The sequence below is a fragment of the Lepisosteus platostomus genome, chromosome 14, assembly GCF_059453375.1.
Source record: "Lepisosteus platostomus isolate fLepPlt1 chromosome 14, fLepPlt1.hap1, whole genome shotgun sequence".
In the NCBI taxonomy this organism is placed as follows: domain Eukaryota; kingdom Metazoa; phylum Chordata; class Actinopteri; order Semionotiformes; family Lepisosteidae; genus Lepisosteus; species Lepisosteus platostomus.
The window spans coordinates 1,612,057-1,632,726 of record NC_142624.1 but is presented as its reverse complement, the minus strand read 5'-3'; the positions used below and the strand labels follow the sequence as shown (position 1 = coordinate 1,632,726).

Here is a 20,670-nt window from a genome sequence, read left to right as displayed (position 1 = left end):
CGGAGGGAGCGCGGTTCTCCGCTCGCCGTTTCCCACACTCTGCTCTGCTCACGGGGACCCAGCAGTCTGCCCCCCCACCACCACACGCCGACAACAGGGGCTCCTCCTCTCACGGCCTCAGAGCCCTGTGCAGCACGGATATCCTTCCCCCCGCCACACCTCACCTCACTGCGGAGCTGGTCTGCCTGTTCAGAAACTTTATTTGGGGGAAGAGTTCCTCACGTGCTCCCACACACACACACACACACACACACACACACACACTGCCAGCGAGAGTGTGGTAAATGTGAAAGCCAAGCCCTGAGAGCCTCCAGCCCAGCAGTGACTGGGCCTGTGGCTCGGTGCCCAGGGGCTCTGAGTTTCATTCCACATTCCTGGGTTTGGACGGAGAGCAAAAGACACTATATATATATATCTATCTCTCTCTCTTCATTTAAAAAAACAACAAAAAAATAAATATTCCACGGGTTTCTATGGAAACAGCGAACTGAGCGTTTGAATGACCCCGCTGAGGGTAATGAAAAATGAATTCCTTGAATTAACCCCTCTGTCCCTGCAGACACACACATGGCCATGGGAACAGGCCCAGGGTGGATACGGCGTCAGAACCAGCAGACCGCCTAGCACAACAGCACGCAGTGTGTGTGTGCAGTGTGAGTGTGTGTCTGTGTGTTAATGTGAGGCTGTGTGTGTACACTGTGTGTGCAGCATGTGTGTGCAGTGTGAGTGTGTCTGTGTAAGTGTGTGCAGTGGGAAGCTGTGTGTGTAGCGTGAGGTTGTGTGTGTGTGTAAGAGTGTGTGTGTAGTGTGAGGTTGTGTATGTGTGTAAGTGTGTGCAGTGGGAAGCTGTGTGTGCAGTGTGAGGTTGTGTATGTGTGTAAGTGTGTGCAGTGGGAAGCTGTGTGTGTGTGTAAGAGTGTGCAGTGTGGGTGTGTGTCTATGTAAGTGTGTGCAGTGGGAAGTTGTGTGTGTAGTGAGAGGTTGCTTGTATGTGTAAGTGTGTGCAGTGGGAAGCTGTGTGTGTAGCTGTGTGTGTAGTGTGAGGTTGTGTATGTGTGTAAGTGTGTGCAGTGGGAAGCTGTGTGTGTGTGTAAGAGTGTGCAGTGGGAAGCTGTGTGTGTGTGTGTGTGTGTGTGTGTGTGTGTGTGTGTGTGTGTGTGTGAGTTCCTGCAGTACAGTACGACAGACCAGAGCTCACCTCAGGACAGTGAAAGCACACACTGGTTGGAAGGCTGGGGAGCACTGCGGTGCAGCTCGGGGTCCTGTGCAGTAACATGCAGTAATGTGCAGTAACAGGCAGTAAGGGCTCTGTGCCAGGCTGCCCGCGGGGGGCATGGCGAGGGGGCGTCTCGGAAGGCTGAAAGCAGGACTTGTTGAGCAGGACGGGGGTGGGCATTCCTGACCCCCTGACGCAGGCTGTGGGCCGGCTCTGTCAATGGGCTCTGTGTTTGCCCAGAATAACCCCCTGTCCTGAGACAGACTGGACACTACAGAGAGGAGAGAGAGAGAGGAGACACAGGGAGAGAGGAGAGGCAGAGGGACAGAGACACAGAGAGAGGAAAGACACAGAGAGAGTGTGTGAGGTTGTGGATATGTGAGAGAGTGTCAGGGTACAAGTGTGTTAGAGAGTGTGAGAGGTAGAAGACCTCAGTCCGGACAGCTCTTGCCACTGGGAGGGGTAGCAGACCTCAGACAGGACAGCTCTTGCCCCTGGGAGGGGTATCAGACCTCAGTCCGGAAGGTTCTTGCCACTGGGGGGTATCAGACCTCAGACAGGACAGCTCTTGCCCCTGGGAGGGGTATCAGACCTCAGTCCGGAAGGTTCTTGCCACTGGGGGGTATCAGACCTCAGACAGGACAGCTCTTGCCCCTGGGGGGTATCAGACCTCAGTCTGGTGACTCAGGTTTCTGGCCGGTGAGTCACGGAGACGCGGAGGCCACGCCCTGGTGCTGGGGGGTTTCTGGGACTGAGGAGGACCAACAGTAACCCAGAGAGGCGAACCTCCCTCTCGCCTGTCCCACTGGCGGATTCAAGATCCAATCAGCAACAGCCGCGGTATTAATACCACCACTGCTAACAATAAGACAGGCGACAGCCGCCTTACATCAGGACTAACATTTTTCAATGAGTAGTACTGTCTTCATTACTAGCACTAGCAATATAGGGAGAAGCTGCATGATTGTTAGTGATATTAGTAGCAGTAGCACTAGCTGCAGTAATATTGATGTCGGTAATAGTCATCTTCGTTTCTGTGTCTGGTCAATGTAATGATCCCAGTTTGGGACAGTTTGTGACGCCTTTGCTCTACTACGGTGCAGCGGCGTCATCTGCCTGGTGATGACCCCCCTCCAGCGGTCGCCTTGTGAAACTGCAGCCCCGGGGGCGACCGCCGCCGAAGCGGTCCGGACCGGGTCCCTGCTGCGGGTTCTGAAAAGGTCCCGGGAGTTCGGTTCGGTTTGCGTTTTTGTGGCGCGTGGGGGAGTCAGACGTTTAAGGGCAACTTTCATTGTTCCATCGTGTTGAGCCTTTGATCAGATTATTATTATTAATTATTATTATTATTACTCGTATTTTAAAAAAAATAGACTGTTCTGCCTGAAACGCATGTAGGAACACGTCCTTCGGAACTCCCTGTGCCTCCAGACACAACTCCTGAGACTTGTTTACGAGACTCTTAGCGACGAGGGCGAGAGCGAGAGGTTGAACGGGACCCCAGTTTAGAACCCATTAATCCAGGCTGACACGTTGTTTTTAAAGAGGGGCGACACCTGTAAGCTACCGGTGAATAAACCTCGCAGAGAACTGTCCTGCTCTTCAGAGAAGAGCGAGAGGCTCCGATAATGTTTTCCTGAGACAAGGGCGTGATTACAGCGTGCTTTCTCAACACGAGGATTGAATTTCAGGAATGCGCCTATTCTTATAAAAAATTACACACAACCGGAAGTTTATCTCCGTCAGGGGTGCGCCCTGGTGCGGGAGGGCACTCCATCAGTCTAGGTCTATACCACTTCACGGGCTAAATATACCTGCGTGGCGTTTAGAAACGGCTTCGCTGAGCAGTTAAACTTGTGTTGTCGGTGTTGTGTTTTTTGCCTGGTCTTCTTCTGCTCGGGGGCTTATAAAGGAACTTCCCGCCGCCTCCCTGTTTGGGAAAATCCGGGGACGGGGGAACCCAAACACTGGAGAGGGGGCAGGAACAGCGGTGAGGAGGGCGGGTACGAGAGTCTGTAGCGCTGCGACCGGCGCCGCTCCACCACTTGCAGCCCTGACCTGTTGCTCACCTGAGCTCCTCTCGGATTCCAGGGAGTCACTCTCACGAGCGTACATTCCGAGCATGTGTGGTAAGAGAGGCCTGTTCCCGGCTGTGTGTGTCCGTGTTTCTGAAGCTGTCTGACCGGGGTCTGTCTGTCTGTCTGTCTGTCCAGGTGTCTGTCCGTCCAAGTGTCTGTCTAGCTGTCTGGAGTCTGCCTGTCTGCTGCTCTGTTTGTCTGCTGGTCTGTGAGTGTGTCGGGACGTCAGGACCAGTCACCTGTGTGTGTGTGTGTGTGTGTGTGTGTGTCAGTGTGTCAGTACGTCAGGACCAGTCACCTGTGTGTGTGTGTGTGTGTCAGTACGTCAGGACCAGTCACCTGTGTGTGTGTGTGTCAGTACGTCAGGACCAGTCACCTGTGTGTGTGTGTCAGTACGTCAGGACCAGTCACCTGTGTGTGTGTGTGTCAGTACGTCAGGACCAGTCACCTGTGTGTGTGTGTGTCAGTACGTCAGGACCAGGTCCCTGTGTGTGTGTGTCAGTACGTCAGGACCAGTCACCTGTGTGTGGGGGTGTCTGATGACACAGTGTTTGTCCTACTCCCACTGTGCTATGTGCCCCAGTGTACCCTTGTGAGAGCTGCTGTGTTACTCAGTGGCTGAACCAGGGCAAACCGATAGACACCTGACTCACCCAGCCAGGGAGGGACTGGTACTGAACTGAACGACTTTATTTTGTACAATATAAATTCCAGGTTATAATGCTATTACTGCTTTTGAAAATGTTTACGCATTACTTTCTCATTTTATATGGTAATTGATTTTTCATGCATATGAATGAGAATTAAGCTATAGTTGTTTAACAGCTCTGACTTAAGTACAGTGTGTCTGCAGTGTGAGATCACTGGACTGGACTGCAGTGACTGTACAGTGTGATTGCAGTGTGAGATCACTGGACTGGACTCCAGTGACTGTACAGTGAGACTGCAGTGAGAGATCACTTGACTGGACTCCAGTGACTGTACAGTGTGTCTGCAGTGTGAGATCACTGGACTGGACTCCAGTGACTGTACAGTGAGACTGCAGTGTGAGATCACTGGACTGGACTCCAGTGACTGTACAGTGAGACTGCAGTGAGAGATCACTTGACTGGACTCCAGTGACTGTACAGTGTGTCTGCAGTGTGAGATCACTGGACTGGACTCCAGTGACTGTACAGTGTGTCTGCAGTGTGAGATCACCGGACTGGACTCCAGTGGTACAGTGAGACTGCAGTGAGAGATCACCGGACTGGACTCTGGTGACTGTACAGTGAGACTGCAGTGAGAGATCACCAGACTGGACTCCAGTGACTGTACAGTGAGACTGCAGTGAGAGATCACTTGACTGGACTCCAGTGACTGTACAGTGTGACTGCAGTGAGAGATCACTGGACTGGACACCAGTGGTACAGTGTGACTGCAGTGAGAGATCACTGGACTGGACTCCAGTGACTGAACAGTGTGACTGCAGTGTGAGATCACTGGACTGGACTCCAGTGGTACAGTGTGTCTGCAGTGTGAGATCACTGGACTGGACTCCAGTGACTGTACAGTGTGACTGCAGTGTGAGATCACTGGACTGGACACCAGTGGTACAGTGTGACTGCAGTGTAATCCAGCAGACCAGCGTGGGTTGGAGTTGGGTTTTGTCAGAGTGCAGCCTGCTTTTGTATTTGATGACCGTGACTCACACCTTCGCCTGCACGAACGGCCGATTCCCTGATGAGACGGAAAATCGAAGGGACAGGGCACGTTCCTCCAGAAGAGGGAGAGAGGAGAAAGCAGGACGAAGGGACTGAGGGAGGAGCAGGAGAGGGAGTGGGAGGCGTGCGCAGAGACAGAGAGACGGGCCGAGAGCGCGGGGGTCGCGGCGTCTGTAATGAGCCTCCAGTTCTACTCCCGCCCCTCTCCTGATCTGGCAGAGAGATTCCTCTGGGCCTGCGATCTGTCTCGGCCTGTCCCGGGACCGCCGTCTCTGTGTGTGCTGTGTGTCATCGCCCCCAGGCCGGTCTGCTGCTGTTCCTCTCGGCTCTGCTCCGACTTGCCTCTTATCTGCGCTGAGAAACTCACACAGCGTTAGAGAGCAATCTCAGCCCCCTCCATCTCTCCTCCTGCCACCCCCTCCACTCATTCTTTCTCTACTGTCTCCCCCTCTTTCTTCTCCTCCCTTTCCTCTCGCCTCTCTCCTCCCTCTTTCTCCACTCTCCTCCCTCTCATTCTCCCTTTCTACCCCATCTCTTCCTCTCCTCTCTCTCTGATCTCCCTGCGGTCCCCCTCTCTCTGCAGACTGGGTGTCCATGTCTGTGGAGGGGACAGGGCAGCCGGGGCAGCAGGGCAGCAGCACGGAGGCAGGGGCAGCAGGGGCAGCAGGGGCAGCGGCCCCACCCTGGGGCCCAGGCCAAGACGAGGAGCTGTGGGACAGGGTGGACGGGGTGCGCCACAGGCTGACCCGCCTCCTGCACCCCGCCAAGCTCACGCCCTACCTCAGACAGTGCAAGGTGATCGACGAGCAGGACGAGGACGAGATCCTGAACTCGCCACTGTACCCCCTGCGCATCAACAAGGCCGGTGAGGGAGGGAGGGGTCGGGGAGGTAGAGGGAGGGGCTGGGGAGGTAGAGGGAGGGGTTTGTGGGTGGATGGAGGGAGGAGCCAGTGATATAGAGGGAGGGGCTAGTCAGGGTTGGGGGAGGGGTCAGGGTGACAGAGGGAGGTTTTGCGGGTGGGTTGTGGGAGGAGCCAAGGATGTAGACTGACGGGTTGGACAGGGATGGTGGGAGGGGCCAGGGGGGATAGGGGGAGGGTCTCTGGGGAGTGGGCGTCGGCTAGTGTGAAGGAGGCCGAGGGTCGGAGGAGGGGCAGCTGTGGTTGTGAGACCACCTGACTGTGGGTTTTGACTGTCCCTGCCCATGTGCCCATCTGTGTGCCTGTCCATCAGGACGCCTGATTGACATCCTGAGGCAGAGGGGGCAGAGGGGCCTGCAGGCCTTCATGGAGTCTCTGGAGTTCTACCATCCAGACCAGTACACCCAGCTGACAGGGCAAGAGCCCACCCAGCGCTGCTCCATCATACTGGGTGAGTCTCTCTGATCGCCTTCATTCCTGTCTGTCCTTCATGTGTCTTTCTAACCCTTCTCTCTCAGTGTACTGGAGTGTCCAGTCAGTGTGTCTGTATGAACCCCTCTCTCTCTCAGTGCAGTGTTCATGTACTGGAGTGTCCAGTCAGTGTGTCTGTATGAACCCCTCTCTCTCTCAGTGCAGTGTTCATGTACTGGAGTGTCCAGTCAGTGTGTCTGTATGAACCCCTCTCTCTCAGTGCAGTGTTCATGTACTGGTGTGTCCAGTCAGTGTGTCTGTAGTGACCCCTGTGTCCAGGCGGCCAGTGTGTCTGTAGTGACCGCTGTGTCCAGGCGCCCAGCGGTCAGCGTGTCTGCAGTGACCCTGCAGTGACCCCCGGGAGTCCTGTCCTGTCCCAGATGAGGAGGGCCCGGAGGGGCTGACCCAGTTCCTGCTGCTGGAGCTGCGGAAGCTGAGGGAGCAGCTGAGGGGCAGCCGGCTGTGCGAGAGGCGCCTGTCCCAGCGCTGCCGGGCCGCCGAGGAGGAGCGGGCGCGGGCCGAGCGCCGCGCGCAGGAGCTGGCCCAGGAGCGCCGCGCGCAGGAGCTGGCCCAGGAGCGCCACCGGCTCGACTGGGAGGCGGGCCGCCGCGAGCTGGGCCTGCTGAAGGACCGGCACCTGGAGCAGGTGCTCAAGTACTCCCGCGCCCTGGAGGAGCGCGGCCTGGCCTCCGCCCGCGAGAGGGAGCTGCTGGTGCAGGTGCCCGCCCGGGGGGGGGGTCGGGGGGGCGGGACGAGACCGGGGGGACCCCGAAACGAGTGGCTCCGGCTCAGTCAGGAGCGACCAGGGCTCCCATCGCCGAATCTGGGGGGGTGGGAGGCAGGGGTGAGGGGACCCTCTCTGTGAGGTGGGTCAGTGACTTCTCTGAGCTCCAGGCCAGCTGAGAGAGGGGCTCGTCCCTGCCCTGTCGGGTTTGGACCAGAACCGGCAGGGCAGGGCGGGGCAGCAGCGGGGCGGTAGTGGACTCGGGACGCAGGGCAGCAGGGTCCCGGGTTCACATCCCGGGGGGTCACTGGTACCCTGCTCCGCTACAGATGGCTCTCCGAGGCGCCTGTGACCGTCAGAGCTGGTCTTGCGGTCATTCCTGTCCCATCGTCTCTGATCTGGACTCGTGCAGCAGGGGGGGGGAGAGAGGGAGGCGCCAGACGGGCCAACGGGGGGAGGGGGGCACCCCCAGAGACGGCCAGATGAAAGGCGTGGTTGTCGTCTCTCCCCCCCCCCCCCCCCTGCAGGTGGAGCAGCTGAAGAAGAGGCTGATGGCCCTGGAGCAGGGGGAGAGCGCCCCCCCGGCCAAGCTGCCCCTCCAGGGGGACGGCAGCCGGCTGGCCTGCGGCGAGGGCGCCCCCGCAGGTCAGGAGGACTCACTGCACCGCACGGACAGAGACAGGCCGAGAGAGGGATCAGGAAAGACCCAGGTGACGGGCCGTACCCTGCGGGCTTGGTGCGCTGATAGTCGTTCCTGGGGGATCAACCAGGCTCTGTTGACTCCTGTGTCCCCTCTGTCTCTGCTCCTCCCCCAGGCCCTGCTGGATATCCTGAGACAGGACCAAGAGGAGGCCCAGCAGCAGAGGCTGGAGCTGTGCAGTACCATTGCCAGGCTGCAGGGGGAGCTGGAGGCCAGTGAGAAGCAGAAGGACAAGGTAATAATAATAATAATAATTGCTTACACTTATATAGCGCTTTTCTGGACACTCCACTCAAAGCGCTTTACAGGTAATGGGGACTCCCCTCCACCACCACCAATGTGCAGCATCCACCTGGATGATGCGACGGCAGCCATAGTGCGCCAGAACGCTCACCACACATCAGCTATCAGTGGGGAGGAGAGCAGAGTAATGTAGCCAATTCATAGAAGGGGATTATTAGGAGGCCATGATTGGTAAGGGCCAATTGGAAATTTGGCCAGGACACCGGGGTTACACCCCTACTCTTTTCGAGAAGCGCCCTGGGATTTTTAATGACCACAGAGAGTCAGGACCTCGGTTTTACGTCTCATCCGAAGGACGGCGCCTGTTTACAGTATAGTGTCCCCATCACTATACTGGGGCATTAGGACCCACATGGACCACAGGGTGAGCACCCCCTGCTGGCCCCACTAACACCTCTTCCAGCAGCAACCTTAGTTTTTCCCAGGAGGTCTCCCATCCAGGTACTGACCAGGCTCACACCTGCTTAGCTTCAGTGGGTTGCCAGTTGTGAGTTGCAGGGTGATATGGCTGCTGGCACTGGGAAAGAGAGAGGTCTGGGAGAGAGAGTGTGCAATTTGTTCCTGTGTGTGTGTGTGTGGAGACCATGTGTGCTGTGAACAGTGTTTAATCCCATGCTTGTCTCGCACAGCTGAGCTAATTTCTCACTGTCAGCAGCTGGAACGTGGACAATAGAGGTGTGTGGTGCTGTTGTGTAATGCTGTCTGAGTTGTGATGCATCTTGTCTGGTGTGATTGCATACTACATTGTGCTCTCTGTTGTTGGGTGGCACACTGGGTGGTTTCAGTGTGCCCCCTGTTGCGTTTCCATTGTTGAGCGTTTTGTTGGTGTGTTGTGACGTTGTGTAGCTGGTTTCCCAGTGCGAGCACCTCCAGCTTAAGGTGCACACGCTCCAGCTGGACTGGGAGACGGAGCAGAAGAGAAGCATCTCCTACCTGAACCAGATCATCGAGCTGGAGAGAGAGAGGGACCAGGTCAGTGTGCGCCGCAGCACGCCTGCTGTCCGGGTGCACTGTTGTGTGCTGCAGCAGTGTTGTGTAGGGCTGCTGTGTGTCTGAGGGCACTGTTGTGTGCTGCAGCAGTGTTCTGCAGCGCTGCTTTGTGTCCGAGTGCACTGTTGTGTGCTGCAGCAGTGTTGTGTAGGGCTGCTGTGTGTCTGAGTGCACTGTTGTGTGCTGCAGCAGTGTTGTGTAGGGCTGCTGTCTGAGTGCACTGTTGTGTTGTGCTCACTTTTTAAAGACAGTCTCTCTCTCGCCCTCCCTTTCCAACCCCTCACCCTGATACTTTCTCTCTCTTTCGCTGTGTCTGGATCTTCCCCTCTTTCTCCTCTCTTTTCTCTCCTGCTCTGTTCCCTGTGTCTCCTCTCCCTCCCCATGTCTCCTCTCCCTCTCTCTCTTGTCTCTCCTGCCCTGCCCTGTTCCTTGTGTCTCCTCTCCCTCTCTCTCTTGTCTCTCCCGCCCTGCCCTGTTCCCTGTGTCTCCTCTCCCTCTCTCTCTCCTCTCCCTCTTTCCCGCCCTGTTCCCTGTGTCTCCTCTCCCTCTCTCTCTTGTCTCTCCCGCCCTGCCCTGTTCCCTGTGTCTCCTCTCCCTCTCTCTCTCCTCTCCCTCTTTCCCGCTCTGTTCCCCGTGTCTCCTCTCCCTCTCTCTCTTGTCTCTCCCGCCCTGCCCTGTTCCCTGTGTCTCCTCTCCCTCTCTCTCTCCTCTCCCTCTTTCCCGCTCTGTTCCCTGTGTCTCCTCTCCCTCTCTCTCTCGTCTCTCCTGCCCTGCCCTGTTCCCTGTGTCTCCTCTCCCTCTCTCTCTCGTCTCTCCCGCCCTGCCCTGTTCCCCGTGTCTCCTCTCCCTCTCTCTCTTGTCTCTCCTGCCCTGCCCTGTTCCCTGTGTCTCCTCTCCCTCTCTCTCTCCTCTCCCTCTTTCCCGCTCTGTTCCCTGTGTCTCCTCTCCCTCTCTCTCTCTTGTCTCTCCTGCCCTGCCCTGTTCCCTGTGTCTCCTCTCCCTCTCTCTCTTGTCTCTCCCGCCCTGCCCTGTTCCCTGTGTCTCCTCTCCCTCTCTCTCTCCTCTCCCTCTTTCCCGCCCTGTTCCCTGTGTCTCCTCTCCCTCTCTCTCTCCTCTCCCTCTTTCCCGCTCTGTTCCCTGTGTCTCCTCTCCCTCTCTCTCTTGTCTCTCCTGCCCTGCCCTGTTCCCTGTGTCTCCTCTCCCTCTCTCTCTTGTCTCTCCCGCCCTGCCCTGTTCCCTGTGTCTCCTCTCCCTCTCTCTCTCCTCTCTCTCTTTCCCGCTCTGTTCCCTGTGTCTCCTCTCCCTCTCTCTCTTGTCTCTCCCGCCCTGCCCTGTTCCCTGTGTCTCCTCTCCCTCTCTCTCTCCTCTCTCTCTTTCCCGCTCTGTTCCCTGTGTCTCCTCTCCCTCTCTCTCTCCTCTCTCTCTTTCCCGCTCTGTTCCCTGTGTCTCCTCTCCCTCTCTCTCTTGTCTCTCCCGCCCTGCCCTGTTCCCTGTGTCTCCTCTCCCTCTCTCTCTCCTCTCTCTCTTTCCCGCTCTGTTCCCTGTGTCTCCTCTCCCTCTCTCTCTCCTCTCCCTCTTTCCCGCCCTGTTCCCTGTGTCTCCTCTCCCTCTCTCTCTCCTCTCCCTCTTTCCCGCTCTGTTCCCTGTGTCTCCTCTCCCTCTCTCTCTCGTCTCTCCCGCCCGGCCCTGTTCCCCGTGTCTCCTCTCCCTCTCTCTGGCAGGCTCTGCGCTCCAGGGACGTGCTGCAGCTGGAGCACACCGAGTGCCTGCTGGACAAGAACCGGCTGCGGAAGCAGGTTGCGGAGCTGCTGGCCAGTCAGGAGCAGCTGCGGCGCGACAGGGAGCAGCTGATCAAGAGCAGCGAGGAGCCCTGCCTGCACTGCGTGAGTGCGGCACCCTTCCCAGCGCACCTGCCTGCGCAGGCGGCCCTGCCCCGCGCCGGGGCTGACCCCTCTCCTCTCTCGCAGAGCCAGCTGTCCCTCTTCAGCGATGAGCCCTGCAGCGACCTGTGCTGCTCCTTCAACGACAGGATGTCATTACCCGAGGACACCAGCTGGGGGAGCTCTCACCCTGACAGTGCACACCCACCACTGCGCAAGGTGGACACGCTGGACCTGACACCCAGCACACTGCACCTTACACACTGCACAGAGCACACTACAGTGTCCACACTGCACAGAGCACACTACAGTGTTCACACTGCACAGAGTACACTGCATCTTGCACACTACAGTGTTCACACTGCACTGGTCACACTACAGTGTTCACACTGCACTGTTCACACTGCACTGTTCACACTGCACTGTTCACACTGCACTGTTCACACTGAACCTTACACACTACAGTGTTCACACTGCACTATTCAAACTGCACCTTTCACACTGAACCTTACACACTACAGTGTTCACACTGCACTATTCAAACTGCACCTTACACACTGCACTGTTCACACTGAACCTTACACACTACAGTGTTCACACTGCACTATTCAAACTGCACCTTTCACACTGCACTGTTCACACTGCATCTTACACACTACAGTGTTCACACTGCACAGAGTACACTGCATCTTGCACACTACAGTGTTCACACTGCACTGTTCACACTGCATCTTACACACTACAGTGTTTACACTGCACTATTCACACTGCACCTTTCACACTGCACTATTCAAACTGCACTATTCAAACTGCACCTTTCACACTGCACTATTCACACTACACTGCTCACACTGCACAGAGTACACTGCTTCTTACACACTACAGTCTTCACACTGCACTATTCAAACTGCACTGTTCACACTGAACCTTACACACTACAGTGTTCACACTGCACTATTCAAACTGCACCTTACACACTGCACTGTTCACACTGAACCTTACACACTACACTGTTCACACTGCACAGAGTACACTGCATCTTGCACACTACAGTGTTCACACTACACTGCTCACACTGCACAGAGTACACCGCTTCTTACACACTACACTGCTCACACTGCACAGAGTATGCTGCACCCTGAATTCTGTACCCTGCAACACTCGCACTGTGCACTGCCTGCACCTGGACAGGAAAGGGCACACTGTATATAGTGGGCTGGTCTGTCCAACGGAACTCCATGACTGCTCACACTGCTCTCTTCTCTCACAGGCTGTGCCGAGGCGGAACAGAGAGTCCTCAGATGGTGAGTGCAGAGCAGAAGCACAGAGATGGGGAGGAGAGAGTGCTTGTCTTTGCTGTGGCACATGTGTGTTTTCTGTGCACAGTACAGGAACGCCCTGTGTGCAGCGTGTGGGGTCTGTACTGGTGTGGACAGTGCACACTGTCTTGACAGTGTCGAGGTCTGTATGTGCACAGTGTAGTGTACAGGTGGACACGGCCAGTGTCCAGCCCCGGAGCAGGTGATCTGTCTGTGTAAAGACTGTGGGTGTCGGCTGATTGTACCCCTCTGCTCTGCAGGATCCTGTTCCAACTCTGAGGAGTTCATCTACCTGCAGGTGAGAGCAGCTTTTCAGAACATTGCTCCGCTCTGTCCCGGTCCTTCGCTGCTGACCCCTACAGTCTAACCCCTGTGTCCGTCCGGGTTTCAGGAGATGGGCAGTGAGAAGGACATCAACAGACTGTCCATCTTTCCCTTCCCTCCCTGTCTGGGCTCCATGCACCGCAGAGCCACCACAGAGTGCGTAGAACCTTGTGGACACGGTCGCCGAACCCCACACCCACTCACGGTCACCGAACCCCACACCCACTCACAGTCACCGAACCCCACACCCACTCGCAGTCACTGAACCCCACACCCAACTCACAGTCACTGAACCCCACACCCACTCACACTGCCACACAGACACCGAACCCCACACCCACTCACAGTCACCGAACCCCACACCCACTCACAGTCACTGAACCCCACACCCAACTCACAGTCACTGAACCCCACACCCACTCACACTGCCACACAGACACCGAACCCCACACCCACTCACGGTCACCGAACCCCACACCCACTCACAGACCCCCTCATACCGCCACACCTTACAGAGCCCAGCCCGGTCGGTGTGTGTGCTGTGTGACGGGCTGCTCAGTGTGTGTCCTCGTGTGTTTCAGCTTTGACCTGGACTCCTGGGGCAGTGACGAGTGCGCCGCAGGTACGGGAGAGTCCTCGCCCGTCCTCCAGCAGCCCCCTGTTCACCCCTCGCTTCTTCCTGAGGTCCTCACTGGTGGACACTGGCGTCTCTGTGTCTCCACGGGCCGGAGCTGTTGCTCTGAAGGGCTGTGTGTGTCTGTGTGTGTGTACTGTTCCACTGAGTGTCCTCCTCTTGTTGTTCCACTCGTTGTCCAGCAGAGGACCACAGCGAGCCATCGCTCTCTGCCTCCTGCAGCTCGCTGGCCTCCTACACTTTCCCCCCCGACCTCGTGACCCTGCCGAAGACCGCAGCCCCCAGACCCCCCCTGCCAGACCGCAGGTACCAGCCCACACCTGGCACTGACCTCTGCTGGCTCACACTCACACCCTCTACTCTCTCACACTCACACTTACACACTCACAATCTCTTACACTCTCTCACACTCACACACTCACACACACTTACACACTCATACTCTCTCACACTCACACACTCACTCACACTTACACACTCATACTCTATCACACTCACTCACATACTCACAATCTCTTACACTCTCTCACACTCACTCACATACTCACAATCTCTTACACTCTCACACTCACACACACACTTACACACTCACACTCTTTCACACTCACTCACAATCTCTTACACTCTCTCACACTCACACACACTTACACACTCACACTCTTTCACACTCACTCACATACTCACAATCTCTTACACTCTCTCACACTCACTCACATACTCACAATCTCTTACACTCTCTCACACTCACATACTCACAATCTCTTACACTCTCTCACACTCACACACACACTTACACACTCACACTCTTTCACACTCACTCACAATCTCTTACACTCTCTCACACTCACTCACATACTCACAATCTCTTACACTCTCACACTCACTCACAATCTCTTACACTCTCTCACACACACACTCTCTCACACACACACTTACACACTCACACTCTCTCACACTCTCATACACACTCACACTCTCTACTCTCTCGCACTCTCTCACACTCACTCAGATACTCGCTCACTCTCTCGCTCTCTCTCAGACCGGAGCCCCTCCTGCCCAGCCCCACCTCCTCCCGCCAAAGGAGCCTGGCCGACGACATCACCATCGTCGGGGGCAACTGCACAGGGATATTTGTGCAGAGCGTGAAGGCGGGGTCCCGGGCGGAGCAGTGCGGCCTGAGAGAGGGGTCCGAGCTGCTGGAGGTGAGCCGGAGAGGGAGGGCGAGAGCAGGGACGGAGGAGAGGAGAGATGAAGGACAGAGAGGAGGGTGGTGGCCAGATGAGGGAGGGAAGTGGGGAGAGGAGGAGGAAGGGCGAGACGGAGGGCGGGGTGCCATGCAGGAAGTGGGGCTCTGTCTGCGTGTGCCGTTGCCCTGACCCGCTCCCTCTCTCCCTGTGCCCCAGCTGCAGCGGGTGCTGCTGGGAGGAGCCAGCCTGCAGCTGCGCCACTGCACCCTGGAGGTGGCGCACTTCAGCCTGCAGTGGTGGACCGAGCCCGCGGCCCTGCGGCACCAGCCCAGCCCCGAGGGTGAGTGCCTCGCCGCGCCCGCTGCCCACGCCCACGCCCACAGCCGCCGTGCAGCCGTGTAACGCGCCCTGTCCCTTCCTCTTCCTCGCCCTCAGCCTACGCCAGCCTGCGCGCCCAGGCGGACAAGCCCGGCCCCGCCGCCGGCTTCGATTCCTTTTACATCCGGGTCAACCTGGACCTCAACCCCCAGGGCCCGCCCCCCTGCCTGGGCGCCCACGCCGACGACATCCTGCACGTCACCGACACGCTGCATCGAGGGAAATGCCAGTGGCACTGCGCCCGAGTCGAGCTCCAGACCGGAAAGGACCTGGAGGCTGGCGTCATGCCCAGCTACAACAGGTAGGGGGAGGCGTGTGCGTGGCTGTGCGGCTGTGTGTGTGCACTGGAGCCTGGCTCCCCTCTGTGGGCACGCTGGGTCAGTGTCCCTCTTTCTCCACAGAGCTCAGCAGCTGCTGCTGGTCAGACTGCGCACCCTGGCCCGGGAGCAGGAGGACCGTAATAAAAAGGTGAGAGACTGACCCAGCAGTGACCCCTACAGGCTGGGGAGGACCCCCAGGGTCCCAGTCCAGGATGAGCCCCTACAGCCCGGAGATCACAGTCAGGGTCCCAGTCCAGTGTGTGGTTTGGCGAGTGTCTGGACTGGACAGCTGTGTGCTGAGACCGGGTCTCTCTGTGTCCTGCAGTTCTCCAGGAAGGCCAGGGAGCGCGTCCGGCTGGTGAAGGCGGTGTCCCCTCACTGCCGCGGCATGGGCTCCGCCCCCCAGGTTCACTACACCCTCAGCCAGCGTGAGTGCCGCCTGCCAATTAACCAATTAACCCAGCAAGCTCATTAACCAATTACCACCTGCCCCTCTGACTCCGTATATCTACTGTTGTCAATTATGACAACCATCTCGCCAACAGAGGGGTTCACGAGCAGCAGGGGCCACAGGTCACCCCTTAATGAGCAGTTTTGAAGGAATGGGCACAATCCCACTAAGATTATTTCAGAGATAATCGAACAATTAAGCAATTTACAGGTCATCTGGGCTGGAAACAAGACCACCACACCTGCCACTATCCAGGACCAAAGACAGTCATCCTCATTAAGCAAATTAACAAGATCAAATTAAACACAATTTTATATTTCTTTCCTGCTTCACAGAATGATGGATTTTCCAGGAAGACTGTTCTCTGTAACTGTGTTTCAGGTCACGAGGAAAACCTGATCCCATACAGTCTGGTCCAGCCCGTCCTGGTCCAGTCCAAACGGCCTGTTGTCTTCTCCCCCTCACTGCTGTCCCATGGGCTGATAGTGCGCCTCCTGCAGCCTGCATCGTCTGGGCTGGAGTTCAACACCTGTCCCCCAGGTACGGCCACGGACACACACACCTGTCCCCCAGGTACGGCCACGGACACACACACCTGTCCCCCAGGTACGGCCACGGACACACACACTTGTTCCCCAGGTACGGCCACGGACACACACACCTGTCCCCCAGGTACGGCCACGGTCACGCTCACCTGTCCCCCAGGTACGGCCACGGACACACACACCTGTCCCCCAGGTACAGACACGGTCACACACACCTGTCCCCCAGGTACGGCCACGGACACACACACCTGTCCCCCAGGTACGGCCACGGACACGCACACCTGTCCCCCAGGTACGGCCACGGACACGCACACCTGTCCCCCAGGTACGGCCACGGACACGCACACCTGTCCCCCGGGTACGGCCACGGACACACACACCTGTCCCCCAGGTACGGCCACGGTCACGCACACCTGTCCCCTGGGTACAGACACGGACACGCACACCTGTCCCCCGGGTACAGACACGGACACACACACCTGTCCCCCAGGTACAGACACGGACACACACACCTGTCCCCCAGGTACAGACACGGACACACACACCTGTCCCCCAGGTACGGCCACAGTCACACACACCTGTCCCCCAGGTACGGCCACGGTCACGCACACCTGTCCCCCAGGTACAGACATGGACACACACACCTGTCCCCCAGGTACGGCCACAGTCACACACACCTGTCCCCCAGGTATGGCCACGGTCACGCACACCTGTCCCCCGGGTACAGACACGGACACACACACCTGTCCCCCGGGTACAGACACGGACACACACATCTGTCCCCCAGGTACGGCCACGGACACACACACCTGTCCCCCAGGTACGGCCACAGTCACACACACCTGTCCTCAGGTACAGACACAGACACACACACCTGTCCCCCAGGTACGGCCACGGTCACGCACACCTGTCTCCCAGGTACGGCCACGGTCACGCACACCTGTCCCCCAGGTACAGACACAGACACACACACCTGTCCCCCAGGTACGGCCACGGTCATGCTCACCTGCCCCCCGGGTACAGACACTGACCTGGCCACGCACACCTGTCCTCAGGTACAGACACTGTCATACACACCTGTCCCCCAGGTACAGACACGCACACCTGTCGCAGGTGTGGATGTAGTACTGTAGGGCCGGGGATATTCAGTCCCCGTGTGTCTGTTCTCAGAGCCCATCAGCGCCGCCGACAGGCAGGATCAGAAGGTGTTCCTGCTGGAGTCTCCTGGGCCCGAGCAGAGTCTGGGGATTAGACTGCAGTCCATCCAGGAGGTCATCAGCCAGGTACAGAGCCGGCCCTGTGATGATGGGAACAGCCAGTCTGTGTGTTGTGGCGTTTCAGAGGCTGAGGTCACACACACACACACCTGGGCGCGGAGCTCTGAGCCTCGTGTGTGGACTGTGAAGCCGTTGCCCTCTTGCCCTGTGTGCAGGACAAGCACTGCCTGCTGGAGCTGGGCCTGGGCAGCGTGGAGCGACTGCTGAGGCAGGGCGTCTACCCCATCGTCATCCACATCAAGCCCAAGGACAAGAAGGGCCGGAAGTTCAGGTGAGCCACACTGCTGAGGCCACCGGGCCGCCTGCTGCAGCTACTCTCACACCCAGTGTGACTGCCTCACTCCCCGGCTCTCACACCGCCTCACTCCCCACTCTCTCACTGCCTCACTCCCCTGCTCTCACACTGCCTCACTCCCCAGCTCTCACACTCACACTGCCTCACTCCCCGGCTCTCACACTGCCTCACTCCCCGGCTCTCACACTGCCTCACTCCCCGGCTCTCGCATTGCCTCACTCCCCTGCTCTCGCACTGCCTCACTCCCCGGCTCTCACACCGCCTCACTCCCCACTCTCTCACTGCCTCACTCCCCAGCTCTCACACTCACACTGCCTCACTCCCCGGCTCTCGCACTGCCTCACTCCCCGGCTCTCGCACTGCCTCACTCCCCGGCTCTCGCACTGCCTCACTCCCCACTCTCTCACTGCCTCACTCCCCGGCTCTCGCACTGCCTCACTCCCCGGCTCTCGCACTGCCTCACTCCCCGGCTCTCGCACTGCCTCACTCCCCGGCTCTCACACCGCCTCACTCCCCTGCTCTCACACTGCCTCACTCCCCTGCTCTCACACTGCCTCACTCCCCTGCTCTCACACTGCCTCACTCCCCAGCTCTCACACTGACACTCACACTGCCTCACTCCCCACTCTCACACTCACACTGCCTCACTCCCCGGCTCTCACACTCACACTGCCTCACACTCCACTCTCACACTGCCTCACTCCCCACTCCCACACTGCCTCACTCCCCGGCTCTCACACTGCCTCACTCCCCAGCTCTCACACTCACACTGCCTCACTCCCCAGCTCTCACACTCACACTGCCTCACTCCCCAGCTCTCACACTCACACTGCCTCACTCTCCAGCTCTCACACTACCTCACTCTCCCGCTCTCACACTGCCTCACTCCCCAGCTCTCACACTACCTCACTCCCACACTGCCTCACTCCCCGGCTCTCACTCTCACACTGCCTCACTCTCCAGCTCTCACACTGCCTCACTCTCACACTGCCTCACTCCCCACTCTCACACTGACACTGCCTCACTCTCACACTGCCTCCCTCCCCAGCTCTCACACTGACACTCACACTGCCTCACTCCCCAGCTCTCACTCTCACACTGACACTCACACTGCCTCCCTCTCACGCCCCTCCCTCCTCACAGGAAGCTGGTCTCGGAGCGCGGCGATGAGGGGCTGCTGGAGGCCGTGTGCCAGGCGGAGGAGCTGCAGCTGGAGACTCTGCCCCTGCTCTACCACACGCTCGAACCCGGCACCTGGCGCAGCACCGAGGAGCTGCTAGCCGCTGTGCGCAGAGCCATCGGCGGCCAGCAGAGGGCGATGGTGTGGGTGGAGCCAGACAAGCTGCAGTAGCCCCCCGGACCCCTCGATCAGCTGATCGCCCTCACCTGGCTGAACGACACCCGGTCCGTCTGGGGCTCTCCGTGCTGTTGAGTGTTTAAATAGCCGACCGGCGGGAGGGGGAGGACCTGCAGTCGGATGCCCTCTGTCTCTCTCTCTTTCTCCCCGCCTCTCCGCCCGTCTGTCCAATTCCCATGGCGCAGGTCCTCCCTCTGTCCCTCAGGCTCCCACCTTACTGGCCACGGGGACCGCTGGAGCTCGCCATTCCCAAGGAACAGACAACTGGAAACCAGCAGGAGAATCCTACCAGTCGGCGCTTCGGTACTGGGCAGACTGTTTCACACAGACGCAGTGTCAGCAGTGCCGGGCCGGACCGGGTCAGAGGGACCGTTTCGCACAGACGCAGTGTCAGCAGTGCCGGTCCGGACCGGGCCAGAGGGACCGTTTCGCACAGACGCAGTGTCAGCAGTGCCGGTCCGGACCGGGCCAGAGGGACCGTTTCGCACAGACGCAGTGTCAGCAGTGCCGGTCCGGACCGGGCCAGAGGCACCGTTTCGCACAGACGCAGTGTCAGCAGTGCCGGTCCGGACCGGGCCAGAGGGACCGTTTCGCACAGACGCAGTGTCAGCTGTGCCGGTCCGGACCGGGCCAGAGGGACCGTTTCGCACAGACGCAGTGTCAGCAGTGCCGGTCCGGACCGGGCCAGAGGGACCGTTTCGCACAGACCGGTCTGGACTCACTTCACCCCTGGTGGAGTAGCACAGAACGGCTGCCCTTGGACCCCTCCCTTACCAACAGCGCCCCGTCTTTACCTCCCCCGAGTCGGGGAACTGTCATAATAAACCACAGGAGTGGCCGAGAGAAGAGCAGAAAAATCGTTTTAATCGCTAGCAACAGGGCTCAGCCTGGTCTCGCCAATCCCACCCCCTTCCCAGAACTCTATTCCGAGCCCCCGGGGGCGCGAGGCGGAGACCGGCTGGAGCGAGCCCCGGGCGTCTCTGAAGCGGAGAGGAGAGAGGGAAACGGGTCGGGGCTCTTCCCACGCTCGAGGGCTTCGGAAGCTCGAGCGGCAGGCGGACTCCCTGGGAGTTTTCCTGGACCCACCGACCCCAGAGCAGTGTCCGGCTGTATCAGCAGGACTAGCTGGACAGGTGAGGCCCAGGGCCAGGGCAGGACCCCCGATTCAGGGCCACATACAAGACTAGACGGGGTTCTCCAGGATCAGGGCTGGGGACCCCTGTTTCAGGGCGACATACAAGACTAGACGGGGTTCTCCAGGATCAGGCCTGGGGATCCCTGATTCAGGGTGACCTGTGGACTAATTGGACTGCACTGCTGTTTTTCTGGAGGTGATCCTTAAACCAGACTTAAACCTGCCTGAAGACGGGTGATTGGCTATCGACCGAGTGTAACGGTGCAGAACAGTGTCCGTGATCAGGGTTAGACACACCGCTTGTTTTAAAATGCAAAATGATTTGTTTTTAATGCCAATAAACAAATATTTGACACAGCCCCCTTAAAAGCTTGCATCTCCAAACGCTTTCCATTGAAGGGAGAGAAAAAACCATTTCCCAGAGAAACAATTACAGCAGTGTGGATGAGAGAAGCGTGCTGCAAAA

The 20,670-nt window shown here is 58.2% G+C and overlaps 1 protein-coding gene and 1 long non-coding RNA gene across 5 annotated transcripts; both read left to right on the top strand.

Moving 5' to 3' along the window:
• Positions 1-2,140: 2,140 nt before the first annotated feature.
• Positions 2,141-20,562, top strand: LOC148648618 (caspase recruitment domain-containing protein 10). Of its 4 annotated transcripts, XR_015926500.1 has the most exons (24): positions 2,142-3,342; positions 5,578-5,859; positions 6,228-6,365; positions 6,766-7,103; positions 7,637-7,819; positions 7,925-8,044; positions 8,959-9,084; positions 10,824-10,985; positions 11,070-11,201; positions 12,253-12,286; positions 12,562-12,599; positions 12,693-12,781; positions 13,207-13,247; positions 13,442-13,565; positions 14,299-14,461; positions 14,663-14,786; positions 14,882-15,125; positions 15,226-15,292; positions 15,470-15,572; positions 15,977-16,135; positions 17,311-17,423; positions 17,573-17,688; positions 18,856-19,386; positions 19,467-20,562. XR_015926500.1 is itself a non-coding variant. In XM_088606951.1 (23 exons), the coding sequence occupies exons 1-23, from the start codon at positions 3,336-3,338 to the stop codon at positions 19,061-19,063; spliced, it is 3,108 nt and encodes a 1,035-aa protein (XP_088463077.1). In that variant the 5' UTR covers positions 2,142-3,335; the 3' UTR covers positions 19,064-20,562. The 4 variants fall into 4 exon arrangements, 3 of the variants coding, with proteins under 3 accessions (XP_088463078.1, XP_088463077.1, XP_088463076.1); XM_088606951.1 differs by having other exon boundaries at positions 13,445-13,565; positions 18,856-20,562; XM_088606950.1 differs by having other exon boundaries at positions 18,856-20,562.
• LOC148648619 (uncharacterized) lies at positions 3,349-5,334 on the top strand. Its single transcript, XR_015926548.1, has 2 exons — positions 3,349-3,761; positions 3,949-5,334. It is a non-coding gene; the product is annotated as an uncharacterized LOC148648619 (long non-coding RNA).
• Positions 20,563-20,670: the final 108 nt, after the last annotated feature.

Bases quoted from the DNA above. Each gene is read 5' to 3' on its own strand.
- LOC148648618 (XM_088606950.1), top strand. The intron at 8,045-8,958 runs GTAATAATAATA...GACGTTGTGTAG, and splicing joins GTGAGAAGCAGAAGGACAAG to CTGGTTTCCCAGTGCGAGCA. The intron at 12,600-12,692 runs GTGAGAGCAGCT...TCCGGGTTTCAG, and splicing joins AGGAGTTCATCTACCTGCAG to GAGATGGGCAGTGAGAAGGA.